The 15082-nt window shown below is 35.2% G+C and overlaps 1 protein-coding gene across 1 annotated transcript in view; it reads right to left on the reverse strand.

Moving 5' to 3' along the window:
* The window catches only part of PDS5A (PDS5 cohesin associated factor A), a 128456-nt gene that overhangs the window by 47246 nt on the left and 66128 nt on the right, over positions 1 to 15082 (reverse strand). Inside the window, exons 12-17 of the mRNA XM_018049381.1 lie at positions 12825 to 12976; positions 11587 to 11700; positions 9579 to 9660; positions 8363 to 8411; positions 7995 to 8134; positions 4398 to 4513 (exon numbers count right to left, since the gene is read on the reverse strand). Coding sequence (XP_017904870.1) covers positions 4398 to 4513; positions 7995 to 8134; positions 8363 to 8411; positions 9579 to 9660; positions 11587 to 11700; positions 12825 to 12976 — 653 coding nt within the window. The remainder of the gene's footprint in view (positions 1 to 4397; positions 4514 to 7994; positions 8135 to 8362; positions 8412 to 9578; positions 9661 to 11586; positions 11701 to 12824; positions 12977 to 15082) is intronic.

Genomic DNA, 15082 nt, shown 5'->3' on the forward strand with positions numbered 1-15082 from the left:
GCTGACATATTGAGTGCAGCACTTTCATGATTTGAGATAACTCAACTGGAATTCCATCACCTCCACTAGCTTTGTCAGTAGTGATGCTTCCTAAGGCCCACTTGACTTCGCACTCCGGATGTCTGGCTCTAGGTGAGTGACCATAACATCGTGATTATCTGGATCGTGAAGTTCTTTTTCGTATAGTTCTTCTGTGTATTCTTGCCACCTCTTATAAATACCTTCTGCTTCTGTTAGGTCCATACCATTTCTGTCCTTTATTGAGCCCATCTTTGCATGAAATGTTCCCTTGGTATTTCTAACTTTCTTGAAGAGATCTCGTGTCTTTCCCATTCTATTGTTTTCCTCTATTTTTTTGCATTGATCACCAAGGTCGGCTTTCTTATCTCTCCTTGCTATTCTCTGGAACTCTGCATTCAAATGGGTATATCTTTCCTTTTCTTTGCTTTTTGCTTCACTTCTTTTCACAGCTATTTTGTAAGGCTTCCTCAGACAGCCATTTTGCTTTATTGCATTCCTTTCCTGGGGATGGTCTTGATTCCTCTATCCTGTACAACGTCACAAACCTCCGTCCATAGTTTATCAGGCACTCTGCCTATCAGATCTAGTCCCTTATTTCTCATTTCCACTGCATAATTATAAGGGATTTGATTTAGGTCATACCTGAATGGTCTAGTGGTTTTCCCTACTTTCTTCAATTTAAGTCTGAATTTGGCAATAAGGAGTTCATGATCTGAGCCACAGTCAGCTCCCAGTCTTGTTTTTGTTGACTATATAGAGCTTTTCCTTCTTTGGCAGCAAAGAATATAATCATCTGATTTCGGTGTTGACCATCTGGTGATGTTCACATGCAGAGTCTTCTCTTGTGTTGTTGGAAGAGGGTGTTTGCTATGAGCAGTGCATTCTCTTGGCAAAACTCTATTAGCCTTTGCCCTGCTTCATTCTGTACTCCAAGGTCAAATGTTCCTGTTACTCCAGGTGTTTCTTGACTTCCTACTTTTGCATTCCAGTCCCCTATAGTGAAAAGGACATCTTTTTTGGGTGTTACTTCTAGAAGGTCTTCTATAGAACCGTCCAATTTCAGCTTCTTCAGCATTACTGTTCATGGCATAGACTTGGATTCCCGTGATATTGAATGGTTTGCCTTGGAAACGAAGATCATTCTGTTGTTTTTGAGATTGCATCCAAGGACTGCATTTTGGAGTCTTTTGTTGACTATGCCCACAGTAGTAGATACAATGGTCATCTGCGTTAAATTCACCCATTCCAGTCCATTTTAGTTCACCGTTTCCTAAAATGTCGACATTTACTCTTGCCATCTCCTGTTTGACCACTTCCAATTTGCCTTGATTCATAGACCTAACATTTCAAGTTCCTATGCAATATTGTTTTTTACAGCACTGGACCATGCTTCCATCACCAGTCTCATCCACAACTGGGTGTTGGTTTTGCTTTGGCTCCGTCTCTTCATTCTTCCTGGAGTTATTTCTCCACTGATCTCCAGTAGCACATTGGGTACCTACCGACCTGGGGACTTCATCTTTCAGTGTCCTATCTTTTTGCCTTTTCATACTGTTCATGGGGTTCTCAAGGCAAGAATACTGAAGTGGTTTGCCATTCCCTTCTCCAGTGGACCAGATTTTGTCAGAACTTTCCACCATGACCTGTCCGTCTTGGGTGGCCCTACATGGCATGGCTCATAGTTTCATTGAGTTAGACAAGGCTGTGGTCCATGTGATTAGATTAGTTAGTTTTCTGTGATTGTGGTTTTCAGTCTGTCTGCCCTCTGATGGAGGTTACTGTGATTTTGGTTTTTCAGTGTTTGTGGTTTTTAGTCTGGAAACTGGGTCTTGTTCTGATGGGCGGGGCCATGCTCAGTAAATCTTTAATCCAATTTTCTGTTGATGGGTGGAGCTGTGTTCCCTCCCTGCTAGCAATGGCACCCCACTCCAGTACTCCTGCCTGGAAAATCCCATGGATGGAGGAGCCTGGTGGGCTGCAGTCCATGGGGTCACTGAGGGTTGGACACGGCTGAACGACTTCACTTTCACTTTTCACTTTCACGCATTGGAGAGGGAAATGGCAACCCACTCCAGTGTTCTTGCCTGGAGAACCCCAGGGACGGTGGAGCCTGGTGGTCTGCCATGTATGGGGTCACACAGAGTCGGACATGACTGAAGTGACTTAGCAGCAAACTATGGTGGAGGTAATGAAGATAATGGTGACCTTCTTTAAAAGATCCCATGCATGTTCTGCTATAGTCCATGCCCTCAACCCTGCAGCAGGCCACCACCAACCCACGCCTCCGCTGGAGACTCCTAGACACACAGGCAAGTCTGGGTCAGTCTCTTTTAGGGTCACTGCTCCTTTCTCCTGGGTCCTGGTGCACAAGGTTCTGTTGTGCCTTCCAAGAGTCTATTTCCCAGTCCTGTGTAAGTTCTCGCGGCTCTGTGGTGGGGTTAATGGCGACGTCCTCCAAGAGGGTTTATGCCATACCCCCACCCAGAGCCTCTGTACCTGTAGCAGTCCACAGCTGACCTATACCTCCACAGGAAACGCTCAAACACAGTTCTGTGTCAGTCTCTGTGAGTGCCCTGAGTCCTGGTACACACAAGGTTTGTTTGAGCCCTCTGAGCGTCTCTGGCAGGAATGGGGTTTGATTCTAAATGCAAATTCACCCCTCCTACCATCTTGCTGGGGCTGCTCCTTAGCCCTTGCATATGGGGTATCTCTATTAAAAATTAATAGCAAAATACCTTCAGTTCAGTCACTCAGTCGTGTCCAACTCTTTGCGACCCCATGAATCGCAGCACGCCAGGCCTCCCTGTCCATCACCAACTCCCGGAGTCCACTCAAACTCATGTCCATTGAGTCAGTGATGCCATCCAGCCATCTCATCCTCTGTCGTCCCCTTCTCCTCCTGCCCCCAATCCCTCCCAGCATCAGCCCAGCTGTAAAAAATCACCATGTTTTTCTCAGAATGTTAGCTTTCTTATTTGCTAATAAGATTAAAGGATAAGATCTTAGTTAAAAAACAAACATCACCATTACAGATTGAATTGAAAGCCCTAAACTCATATGTCGAAGTCCTAACCTCCAGGACACCTCAGAATGTCACTACTTGGAAATAGATGAGATTTTAATTATTTAATGAGATAATTAAGGTAAACTGAGGTCAGATGGGTGGGCCATAATCCCAAACGGCTGTTTTGTTATGTGAAGAGGAGGAGGTCAGGACACAGACGCGTGAGGAGACCAAAGAGGAGGTTATCTGCATGCCATGTAGAGGCTCCAGGAGAAATCAAACTTGATCTTGGACTGCTACTCTCCAGGATGTGAGAACACAAATTTCTGTTGTTTAAGCCACACAGTCTGTGGTATTTTGCCATGGCAGCCCTAGCAAACTAATACGATTGGCATTTTAATACAACCAACAGTGAGTTGGGCTTCCCTGGTGGCTCAGAGGTTAAAGCACCTGCCTGGAATGTGGGAAACCTGGGTTCGATCCCTGGGTTGGGAAGATCCCCTGGAGAAGGAAATGGCAACCTACTCCAGTACTCTTGCCTGGAGAATCTCATGGAGGGAGGAGCCTGGTAGGCTACAGTCCATGAGGTTGCAAAGAGTCAGACATGACTGAGTGACTTCACACACACCTTCACAAACAGTGAGTCAGGTACTAGTAATGGCTAGAACCAAGTCTCCTAATTCAAAGAAAAGAGAATCAATAAATGCTAGTTAGTAACCCCAAATGGAAAGATTTATAACTGATAAACTGGAAAAATGATCAGTACAAGGTAAAAGTATTCTCAGAAGTTTACAATTGAAAATCATTAAAATTAGTGAAATGTATGAAATTATGCAAACAATTAATCAAAGACAATAGATGTCAATGCTTGTGATGCCAGTCTGCTTATTTTTTACATATTATTACTAATTTTCGCACTCATCCACAAGATGTTATACCCATATTAAAGTTAAAAATAAAAACTAAATTAGAGCCCAAACTGGTAACACAGATGTGTTCTGAAAGCAGATTAGTCTAATGGCAATCTTGTGCTCCTTTCATATATTCTGTTTTCACATATCTCAAGTGAAGGGTTAAGAAAAGTCAAAGGCTGATGATAGCTATAGATTTTCTTATGTTCTAGGTTTTCTTTAATGAGAACATACAAGCTAAAAATAAACACAAGATTTCTTTAAAAAAAAACTAAAAAAAAAAAGTTATGAAACAAACCAACAATCAGAAAAGGAGCCTGTCTTTCTTTCAACTTGAATGATACCTGATATAGGTTCCCTGTATACCTTTTTAGGTCTTGTTGGGGACCCAGAATTTAAACTTACAGCACTGTAGTTTCATATTATATTTTATTTATGAATGAATATAATTCCTAGTTTACCTGATGGCTTCTGAATCAATGTGCACAGGTGCAATTCTTTCCAACAGAAATTTGACCATCTCTAGAAAAGGATTTGTTGGCTGCTTAGGATTGGCAAGTTTCCGGGCTATTTCTCTCTATAGGAAGGAAAAGAGTTTCACTGTAAGTATCATCCTTTCATGTTTTTCAAAATAAAAATGATCCTAGGCTTCAAAAGCATTTAAGGATTCAATACCATCAGATGTAAAAAAGAAAAAAAAACTTTCTCTGCTTTATACCCTGACTAAAATGATATACTCATTAGGCAAGCACTAGAAAATCTAGATTGTAGAGGGAAAAAAGGGGGGTAATATGGTATGATTTATGCCTTTTGTCATATTTCTCCCATGAAATTACTACATAGTAGACAATCTTGAATGCTATATATTTTTACAACTGATATGCATTTATTTATTTAATGGCTGCATTAGGTCATAGTTGCAGCATGTGGGATCTAGTTCTCTGACCAGGGATCAAACCTGGGCCTCTGCATAGGGAGTGTAGAGTCTTAACCTCTGGACCACTAGGGAAGTCCCTTTAGTCTCTACTTTTGAAAAAATTAAAACAATTTACACTGTCATGGGCACATTTCAATGGTATACTTCATAGTCTGAAAAAACTTTTCTTTCGGTCAACAATTTTTTTTTTTTAACGAGGAGAAGACTTTTAAGTGTATAAAGTTTTTCAGTTCTGGAAGATCATAGTTGAGTTCAAAAATGGTGACATTATATCAAAGAGCTCCTGTAAGAGAAAAGATATTATTGCTGAAAGTTTCTAAAGAATATAAGGATTTAATGATTGTAAGAGACTGAATCATCCAAAGACAAGGTTAAATTTATAACGTGTTGGGTACTAGAGAAAGAAATTTACATTAATAACAAGGCTTTTCATTGATTATCTCTGATGAACAAGTGAAAATGTTAGTTGAGAAGATAAAGCGCATTAAAAGTGCTTTCCAAACTATAAAGCAATGTAACAAATGATAGTCACTCTATTTATTAGTTTTTTCATGGAAAAAAAAAAAATTTAAGGCAATGTGTCCAAGGGGATCAAGGAAACAAATTTCTGTTGTACTTTCAGTAACAAAAAAAATTAATTAGTTAATTTGGCTTTGCTGGGTCTTAGTTGCAACACTTAGGATCTGGTTCCCTAACTAGGGAATGAACCCGGGCCCCCCTGCATCGGTAGCAAGGAGTCTTAGCCACTGGATCACCTGGGAAGTCCCTCAGTGACACAAATTAATTATGAAAGTCATATTAAATTAGATAGCATCCATGGTTGCTATTAGAGTGTAAAAATCCCAAAGACTGAAATTCAGAAGAAAATTTATTAGTCACTACGAAGTGCTTGATTTATTTTGCAAGTAGTAATTTACTCAGCAAAATTTCAGCATTTGAGAAAATAAATATTTTAGTCAGTGCTTATGTCCTTATACACTTTGCTCTATACTACAGATACACATTTAAAATTAATTTTGTATTATCTTTTGAAATCAGACTTACTCTGTGCAAGTCTTCCTAAAGAGGGGATTTTCTCCCACTTGGTATAAAATTTACTTGCTTTAACATAAGATAAAGTCAGTGATTGTTTAACAACAACTATGCCACTGGAAAATTGCTAGGCAAACTATATAGTCAGTATTAAAAAATAGAAGAACTAGGCATTAGAAAAGAATTATGGCATTACATATAAGCACAGGAAAAAGAGTAAATCACATTTAAGCACAGTGATAGCACTATATAAAATATACCAATGTATATAAATAATGATATATTTACGTAGTTCTTCAAACTACATTTTATGGATATAATATTTACATAATCTCTCACAACAATTATTTTTTAAAAGTCTATCTGTCATAATGATAAGTATAAGCTTATACTGGGGATAAGCAAGAAGCCAAATTAGTATGTGGCAAGTAGGCAGCAACAAATTGACAGTTTCCTTTACACATTAAAAAAAAAAAAGACTTTCCACATCTCTACTCTCCTGCTTCCTACTATCAAATCACCCTGAGATGTTTTCCTTGCATCTGTTTTGCATATACTTTCTGGATTTGGAAGCTCTTAGATATATTTGTTCTGACAAATAGCAGGAATCACGTTACTTTCACTTTTCAAACTCAAGTCCTATTTTTCTCAGACTAGAAAGTACCACTTGATTATTCATTCTTCAGATTTGTATTTCTTGAGCAGTATTCAATTTGTATGGGTTCTTGCAAACGATGAAATATATAGAAAGAACACTGTCATGGGTCTATTAAGATCTGGACTCTACCTGAAGCTCAGTCACTAGCTGTGAAACACTGGATGAGAAACTTCACCTCTTTAAAATGTAATCTTTATCTGTAAAATGAAGTGGTTAAACCAATTTTCTCTATGGTATTTTTCAAGCCATTTCATTCTATGATCCAATTATATTAGTGGATACCCAGCAGAACACAGTATTCTGGAACTGGAATTCTAAATACCAAAGAAGTAAATGAAACCTTTAAATGTTCTCAGCAAACCATCCCGTTCAGAAGTGCAAAGACAAGGTTATTTTGGGCACTTGTGACATTCACATCCCTAGGTACAATGGAAGAATCCATTGCTCTCTTCCCTAAACTGGCTTCCTCCCACCTCTTCCTAATTACTACTCTTTAAAGATCCACTTAAAGACCCTATATGCCTACTAGACTGAGGGAAAAAAAAAACATATTCCATGCTCCCAAATGACTTTGTATATACATCTGTTTATAGTCCTTATCCCTAATCACATATTTAAATAATTATCTTTTTAGAGTAAAGTTAGACATAAATAACTGAAATGATTTTCTTTCTCTTATTCATCTGTACAGGCACAGTGTTTGTGATATATGTGTAATACTGTATTGTGTTATTTATGGGTAATACTGTCATATATGTGAAATAGAAATTTATTAATATTAGGTAGGATACCTATATCCATATCTATCTATATCCTCTTAACAATCCTGTGAATTTGCTAACATTTAGAGATGAAAAAAATGAGTCTCAAAAATACTAAACAATTTGCTAAAGGTCACACCAGTAGTAAATGGTAAAGATGAAATTAGAAACTGTCTCATAAAATAGTAAATAAATGAATGAATTTTTCCTTGGGTATTTGTCAACAATTTGTTTTCTATAAAATAGTCTAAAAATAGAATGGAGACAAAAGCCTAAACAGGAATTACCTTGTTTATAAATGTGTATATGGCAACTTAACTATTGCTGATATACTGACAAGGGTTTTTCCTGTGCTGATACATGGGAGAATATACACACACACTAGAAAATTCTTATTTATCTAATAAATGTCTGCTAAATACAAAGCATTTTATCTTGCTCAATTCTTAGGACCAACTCCCTGGCTTACTTCTCTAGTGTTTTTCCTGGAATTTTGACAGGTAAAGAGAACTAAGTATATCTGACCACAGATATACTCCTAGGTGATTCAGAGCTCACAATATTGTTACATTCACACAAATAAAATAATTTATGTAAAGCAGATTTTAATGAAATCTAAGTTTCTATAAGCAAAGCTAGAAGAACAAATACAGAAGTATAATTTACTAACCACACAAACATCTGCCTGTTTGCACGAACAGGTTGGACTGATTAACAACTCCAACTGAGACCGCAGTTTCTCATCATCACCGAGAACTTGGTTAAATTTCTTCACAAAATCTTGTGCTTTCCCAGGATCAGGCAAATTCTCTAGAAGATTAAAAGAGAATCAATACTGCAAAAGAAAAACTACTAAACTAAAAACCAAGCTGTCTTAAAAAATACTGCTGTCCTACCAAAAGATAAGACTATATGGGTCTTAGAAATAAAATTATTAAGGACTACTTTTTCCTACTAAATAAGTATTAAGCTGATAGTTCCACTGGGTATATTATTTGATGTCTGCTATATACCTACAGAGTCAATAAACATACTCACTTGCTATGGTCATCAGTTTTCCAAACATAGCGGAACAGTTAGCTTCTGACTGAAATTTAAAACAGAAACAAATGATGTCATACGTGCTAACAAAATTTCATTAAGAAAACCTACAGTCAGTATTGTACATTTTCTTAAGCTAAAAAAATCCATCACAATATACCCAGTAGGAAATGGCTTACCATATCTACAGCCTATGTAGATAACAAACAACCATGGAGTAACAACCATCAAACTAGCGCAAACAGAAGGAGAGGACATGCCAGCAGGAAGATATTTTAAAAATTTTGAAAGTTATATAACTTTCATAGGGAAATTATCTTGTCAGAAAACAGAACAGAAAATAATGAAAACAATTATCATATCAAAATTACTGTGAAACTATACACCAAAGAAAATCAACTAAAAATGTGTAAAGTAGAAAAAATTTCTTTCTGAATAGTTCTACTAGCTATTCTGTGGCCCATTAATTAATGTATCACCTTCCTTCCTACGGCCCTTTCCTCCATCACAAGAGTACTATTTTATTAATGAATCTGTATGATCCCATGGACTTCCCGCTTTTGTTAAAGTTTTGTCGGATCACAATCGTGCCCATTCGTTTACGAACTATCTGTGACTGTTTCTGCACCACAGAGGCAGAGATAAGCAATTCGAGAGACTGTATGGTCATTTATCAAAAAAAAAGACAACACTTGCATTAGGCATCCATGACCACTGAGGGGGTCTCTGTGCTAAGTACACCTACTCTAGCAAATATGTTTAGAAGCATTTATAAGAGATTATTTATGTTTCTTTTTTCAACCTTCAGAAAATGCTGGGCAGCATTTCTTTGTTAATTTGACTTTGGAATATTCAAAGGATTGATACCTGATTTGATACTGATGCTACAATGACAGACCAAAAGTCAAAGAGGAAAAAAATTTGATTTCTAATATAATTTTATACTGAAGTTTAATTCTAATTATTTAAAAATTGATAAACTATAAATTCTTAGTGTCAAAATACTTGATATACTAGAAAACACCATTTCTGTGCTCATGGTGAAAAATAAGATTTTTTTTAATATTCATGTGAAATGCAAATTTATCTTGGATAACCACAGAAACTGACATTTGGAAAATAAAACAGCTGAGATACTTTTGCTTGCTTCATTATACAGAAAAATTAACCATTTTAAATTAATACTGTGAATTTAAACAAATCATGAACCTACTGTAGGCTGCTTGTGCAAATCCAACAGTTCTCGTACATGACTTCTAAGCATGTTCTGACACTTCCACATTTCATTGAGAGCTCTGTAAATAAAGTTATAAATATGAAAAATATACATAATATAACAATACTGGTAATTATTCAACTTTACTACTTTTCTCACTGCATGGTGTAGATACACCATTCTTCTACATCTACCTGAAATTTAAAGCTTCAGAAAATTTACTTATTAGGATTAAGATAGTTTGGTTTAAAATAGTAAACATAAGGCTTCTTATGAGAGAACATATTTGAGAAGTTTTCAAGGATGAATAGGATCTTGCCAGGTAAACTGAAGGAATTCAAAGACATTCTAAGCAGAGGTAGCCAGAAAGTTCTGCTACAAACAGAGAGAAAAATGTCATTAAAGTACATGGCACACACAGGGACGTGAAAAAAATTTATAGGCTTAGAGCACAGAACGTGAGTGGGGGAGCATAAGGAAGCTGGAAAGTACTATAGAAAAGGATCAGATCATGAAAGGCCAGGCTAAGGAGGTATGCAGTAGTGCAGATGGCTTAAAAAATGAATTTCTTAGAAATGATGTGGATTCAAAACATGCCAAATTTAAATTGAGTTTCTTTACTCTAGATTCTTTTCTCTCCGTGATAGCAGATTTTCTTCTCTTACAAACCCACTCTGTAATTTTAGGTGCTCAAAATTAGTTTATTTCTGAGTACTCTTTGCCAAATGTAAACAGAGATCAAGACCCGTGGCCTGGAATTTACTATCTACAGTAAACGTTATGAACTACTTGCAAATCCTTAAAATGATGGCTGACGTCTTCTAATAGGGTATGTTATTCTGTGGACTTTCTGCTGAAAACACAGAATCTCAATCCAATAATGAGGAAACACTGAATGAACCCGAACTGAGAGAACATTCTATGAAATAACTGACCTATGCAAATTGTTCTGAAAACTGTCAAAGTTATAAAAGACAAAGACAAACTGAGAAATGGTTCTAAATTTAAAAAGACTAGAGACATGATAATTAGACATGCAACATGTAATCCTAGAAAGGGAACAAAAATCCATACAGGACATTATTTGGACAACTGAGGAAATTTGAATACACATTGGATTATACAGTATTTTATCAATATTAAACCTCCTGACTCTCATGAAAGCACTCTAGTTATATAAAAGAATATCCTTAGGTAATTAAGGAATACCTATGTATTAGATGTAAAGGAATGCAGTGTCTGCAAATTACTATCTATGGATCAGAAGAAAATACATATGTAAAGTATGCACAAATGATAAAGTAAATGGTCAAAAATTAGGAATTTCACTAAATGGGATTTTAAAAGTTGTGTTATTATTTTTGAAACTTTTCTGTTAATTTGAAATTATATGAAATTAAAGGTAATATATATATATGTAAATGTAATAGCTGAGGTTCTTATTCAGGAGAATCAGAATTCTCAATGAGAGGAGTTACTTACTTTTTTAAAAGCTTTATTAAAGTGGAATGCCCACAGATTCTAAGTGGCCTGGGATAGTTAAGGTTTATGGTGGCTGTCTGAACAAAATTATTCATAGTGCCTTCTTTCAATCTCAAAAATACCTGTTTTGACAATCAATCATACAATTATTCTACACAGAAGTGATTTGGACATGTTCTCCTGACAAAGAACCAGTTCTTATTTCTTAGGCTTAGTATGGTAAACCTCCAATAAATGTGATTTAGATCCCAGTCAACAGGTGCACAAAAGATAATTTTGACATGGGGACTTCTCTAAATTCCTGAAACCATATTGCTCAGTTGCCAAATATACCTATGCATATAGGAATATTTTTGCTTTTAACTTAGTTGAATTTACATGATAAAAATTTTCTCTATAAATATTTATCTGAGATTCTTGATTCAATTAGAAGAAGCAATAACCCTATCAACAGCAGTTAATTAGAAATGATTAAATAAATAATTGTATAAAGTATTCAAGAATCATTAAAAAAGTAACTTACTTGACAGCATTTGGATCCAAACTAGCATATAAATAATACAAGCATTTCATTCTCTCTTCTGTTTCCAGGTTGTGGGGGACAAGATACTGAGCAAAGATTTTCTCTACCAATAGTCTATGAAGCAAACAAACAAAGAGAAAAAAACCCCAAGTAACAAAATTATTGTTTTTCAGAAGCAAAAGCCATTTTATATTTTAACCACCTCATGCAAAGATACCGTACCAATGGTGATACCGATGTGTGCAAATAAATGGAAAAGATCAGTATGTGATCAATGCTTTTCCTTGCAAGTATAGTTATTTTTAAATTTAGAGCTACAGTTGTTACTTGTGGCTTTACACTTTGTCAGCCTAAAACATCTGTTCTAAAAGGGTTATGTTATATATTATTCCTAAGCACAGGATGCTAAGCCTGTTCCACCTGTTAGTCATCATCAGTCTGGAGCTATCAGAAATTATTTAACATTACAAATGAAGCTACGATCAAGAATTACTAATTTTCAAAAAATGTATCAATTTCCTCTGATTACAGTCTGGCTCCTTTCCCATGTTGTCATTTTGTAAAATCAAGGTGATCTTCCTTCATCATCCTGAAAATCAGCTTCTCTCATGCAGATCTGTCTTCATTGCACATTCTAAATTTCTTACCATATTTAAATATCCTCTTGCTAAGCTTATATTTATTACTCAACATCACTGGAATAAGGATTCTTATTATAAGGATTGTAATTATAAAATTATTCTTATTTAATCCTTATTAAATATAAGGACTCATTAGCCAATGAAATACATAATCAATGTCAAAGTAGTCAGTCTAACTGAATAAAACACTGTGAAGTATTTTGCAAAAAACAAAATTACTGTAATCCAATAGAGAATTATGAGTAACATTCAGAAAAGGGAAACAACATAAGTTCTCATCTCAAGAAAAGAATTTTCTATATATGGGGATGGAAGTTAGACTTACCAGGTGATCATTTGGCAATATATACAAATATAGAATCATTATGCTTATACACTTGAAAGACAATGCTATATGTAAATTATGCCTAAAAAACCAATTATTATGCTAACTGATAATTCTGACTAAAGTCTTATTTAAACATGATATGTCTAAACATGCAGAAAGTGATTTCTGAACTTAGAAACTAAGTATTATGAAAAAAATCAAACAGAAACCATATTAAAAAATTAAAAGCACTTATATATTCATCCATTTTACCAATATATGGAACTCACTTGTCATCGATGCTATTCTGATAATATATATGCAAAAGTTTGTCCTTTATCCAGGTGACTTTCTCTGCAGCTTCCTTTCCTGCTTCACCATGAAGACAGTATTTCTTATAAAGCTGAGCCAGACCCATCATAGCTTCTTTTCTTACTCGCCACTAGAAAATACAAAATTCACTAGATGAGCTAGATACCAAATTTTAGTATAATAACTGGCAAAAATGATGATTTCTTCCAATAGGTTGCAGATTTAGTGTGCATAGATTAGTATAATACTTATTTTCATAAAAGACAAATCACTTAAACAACAATTTTGATTATGTTTCTGTTTAGAAATCAGACTAGTTTCCAAATTATCCAGTGCCAATACTACTAGATCACCTATCAATTTTTTATTTTCTTCAAAGCCAAGCAACAATAAATCTTACAAAAAATCTTATTTGATTCTGTCTAAAAAAAAATTTGGCCAAGTTTTAGGAGTGATTAAAAAATAACAGAAAGTGTACAATTCAGTTTACAAACAAAAGCTGAATCATCTGGAATGTTCTTCCTAGTTATATTCCTTTTGATATTAACTCAGAATAAGAAGAGCAAAATTGGGGCGGGAGGTTGGAGAGAGGTTCAAGAGGGAAGAGACATATGTATACCTATGGCTGATGCATGTTGATGTATGGCAGAAACCAAAATAATATTGCAAAGCAATTATCCTCCAATTAAAAAGAAAAAAGAGCAAAATTTGGTATCAAAATCTTAGAATTATAAAGTTGGAAAGCACCTTAGTGATAGTCTTAAGTGAATTTTATTACTTTGTAATCAAAAGGGCAAATCAATTACCTAGTCACACCCTAATCCATGAAAGACTCTGGGAGTTAAAGAGATTGGAGGGGTTTAAGAGGAGGGAAGAAAGGTGATCAGAGGAGGGTAGACAGAAAAAGAGATTATAAAAATCTAGAGTCAGAAAGACAAAAGAACAATATAATAATAACCACAAGGTACTTATCTCTAATAAATCAGAGTATACTTATCTTTGGTTTATTTAATACTTTCTTGAAATTTTCCTGGTATACTTTTCTCAATTTTAGATTATTTAGTAGGTGAAATGAAACTGCTCCCATATAGCAAGTAAAAGATGCCTTTTGACATTTCTAACATGAAACCAAAGAATGTAAGCAGTGAAATCAAAGATTTCAATTCATCCCCACTTTTTAGAGAAAACAAAATTTAGAAAGGCTATACTTTAGGTTATTTAATTCATTACACCAAAATAACAGTTCCTAAAACGTCCAGTAGGCGTTATTAAGACCATATCATACAGTCTCAGTTAGCAAGAATCATTTACTCAGCTCATCCTGAAATTATAAACAGATACTGACAGAAGTAGAAGTGAAATGTTTCTAAAAGGAAGAAGTAATAAAAATGGCAATACTTGAAATCTGGTTTGGGGGCTGGGGAGGTGGTAATTAACTAAGCAATAGGGAGTGTTATTTCATTTAAATTAATGCCAAGGGGAAAAAACTCTTCAGATGGAGAATTAATGACACAGCTCAACAAGTTAAATGGTGTTTATATATCTCTGCCTCCTATGACTATTTCAAAGCAATTTAAAGAATGCACCTTGCTATATATTTCTATAGCAAGATACTGCTTTTCTATCTTGAAATTATAGCTAAACTGCATTAGTTTCAGGATGGTAGGAGATTTTTAAAACTGTGCTTCAAATAAAATAGCACACTTTTAAAGGCAACCTTTGTTCAGCCTGCCTTGCCTATATGTCTCTTATGGTTGACACTATTTCTTAGCAACTATTACTGTTCTTAGTACTACTTTCATCAACCCACATTTTAAATTGCATCCACATACAGGAAATTACACAAAGAGTAACGACTAAACATCATTTTGACTCTAAGCTTAGCATAGCAATATGGAAACACCACTTTTATAGGAAGTATGATATTCCAAGATAGGTACTTCTGCAAATGCTAACTATTAAGGAACCAAATGGTGATGATCACTATTCTTCTGCAACTCATCATGTAAGTGAAAAGGTAAAACAAATCTTTAATTTTGCTGCTCATTTTGTAAAGGTGAGCTAAAAAACCCATACTGAAGATATGAAAAGCTATAGAATCCAATGTATTCATTTGTAAAAATAATGAAAAGTTTGCCAGAAATATATAAACTTTGAGCTCTTTATATCTGGTTATTGTATTAATTTGACTTTCAAGATAACTTTAAATATAAAATGATTTCTATTGTATTTTGCT

The sequence above is a fragment of the Capra hircus genome, chromosome 6, assembly GCF_001704415.2.
Source record: "Capra hircus breed San Clemente chromosome 6, ASM170441v1, whole genome shotgun sequence".
NCBI lineage: Eukaryota > Metazoa > Chordata > Mammalia > Artiodactyla > Bovidae > Capra > Capra hircus.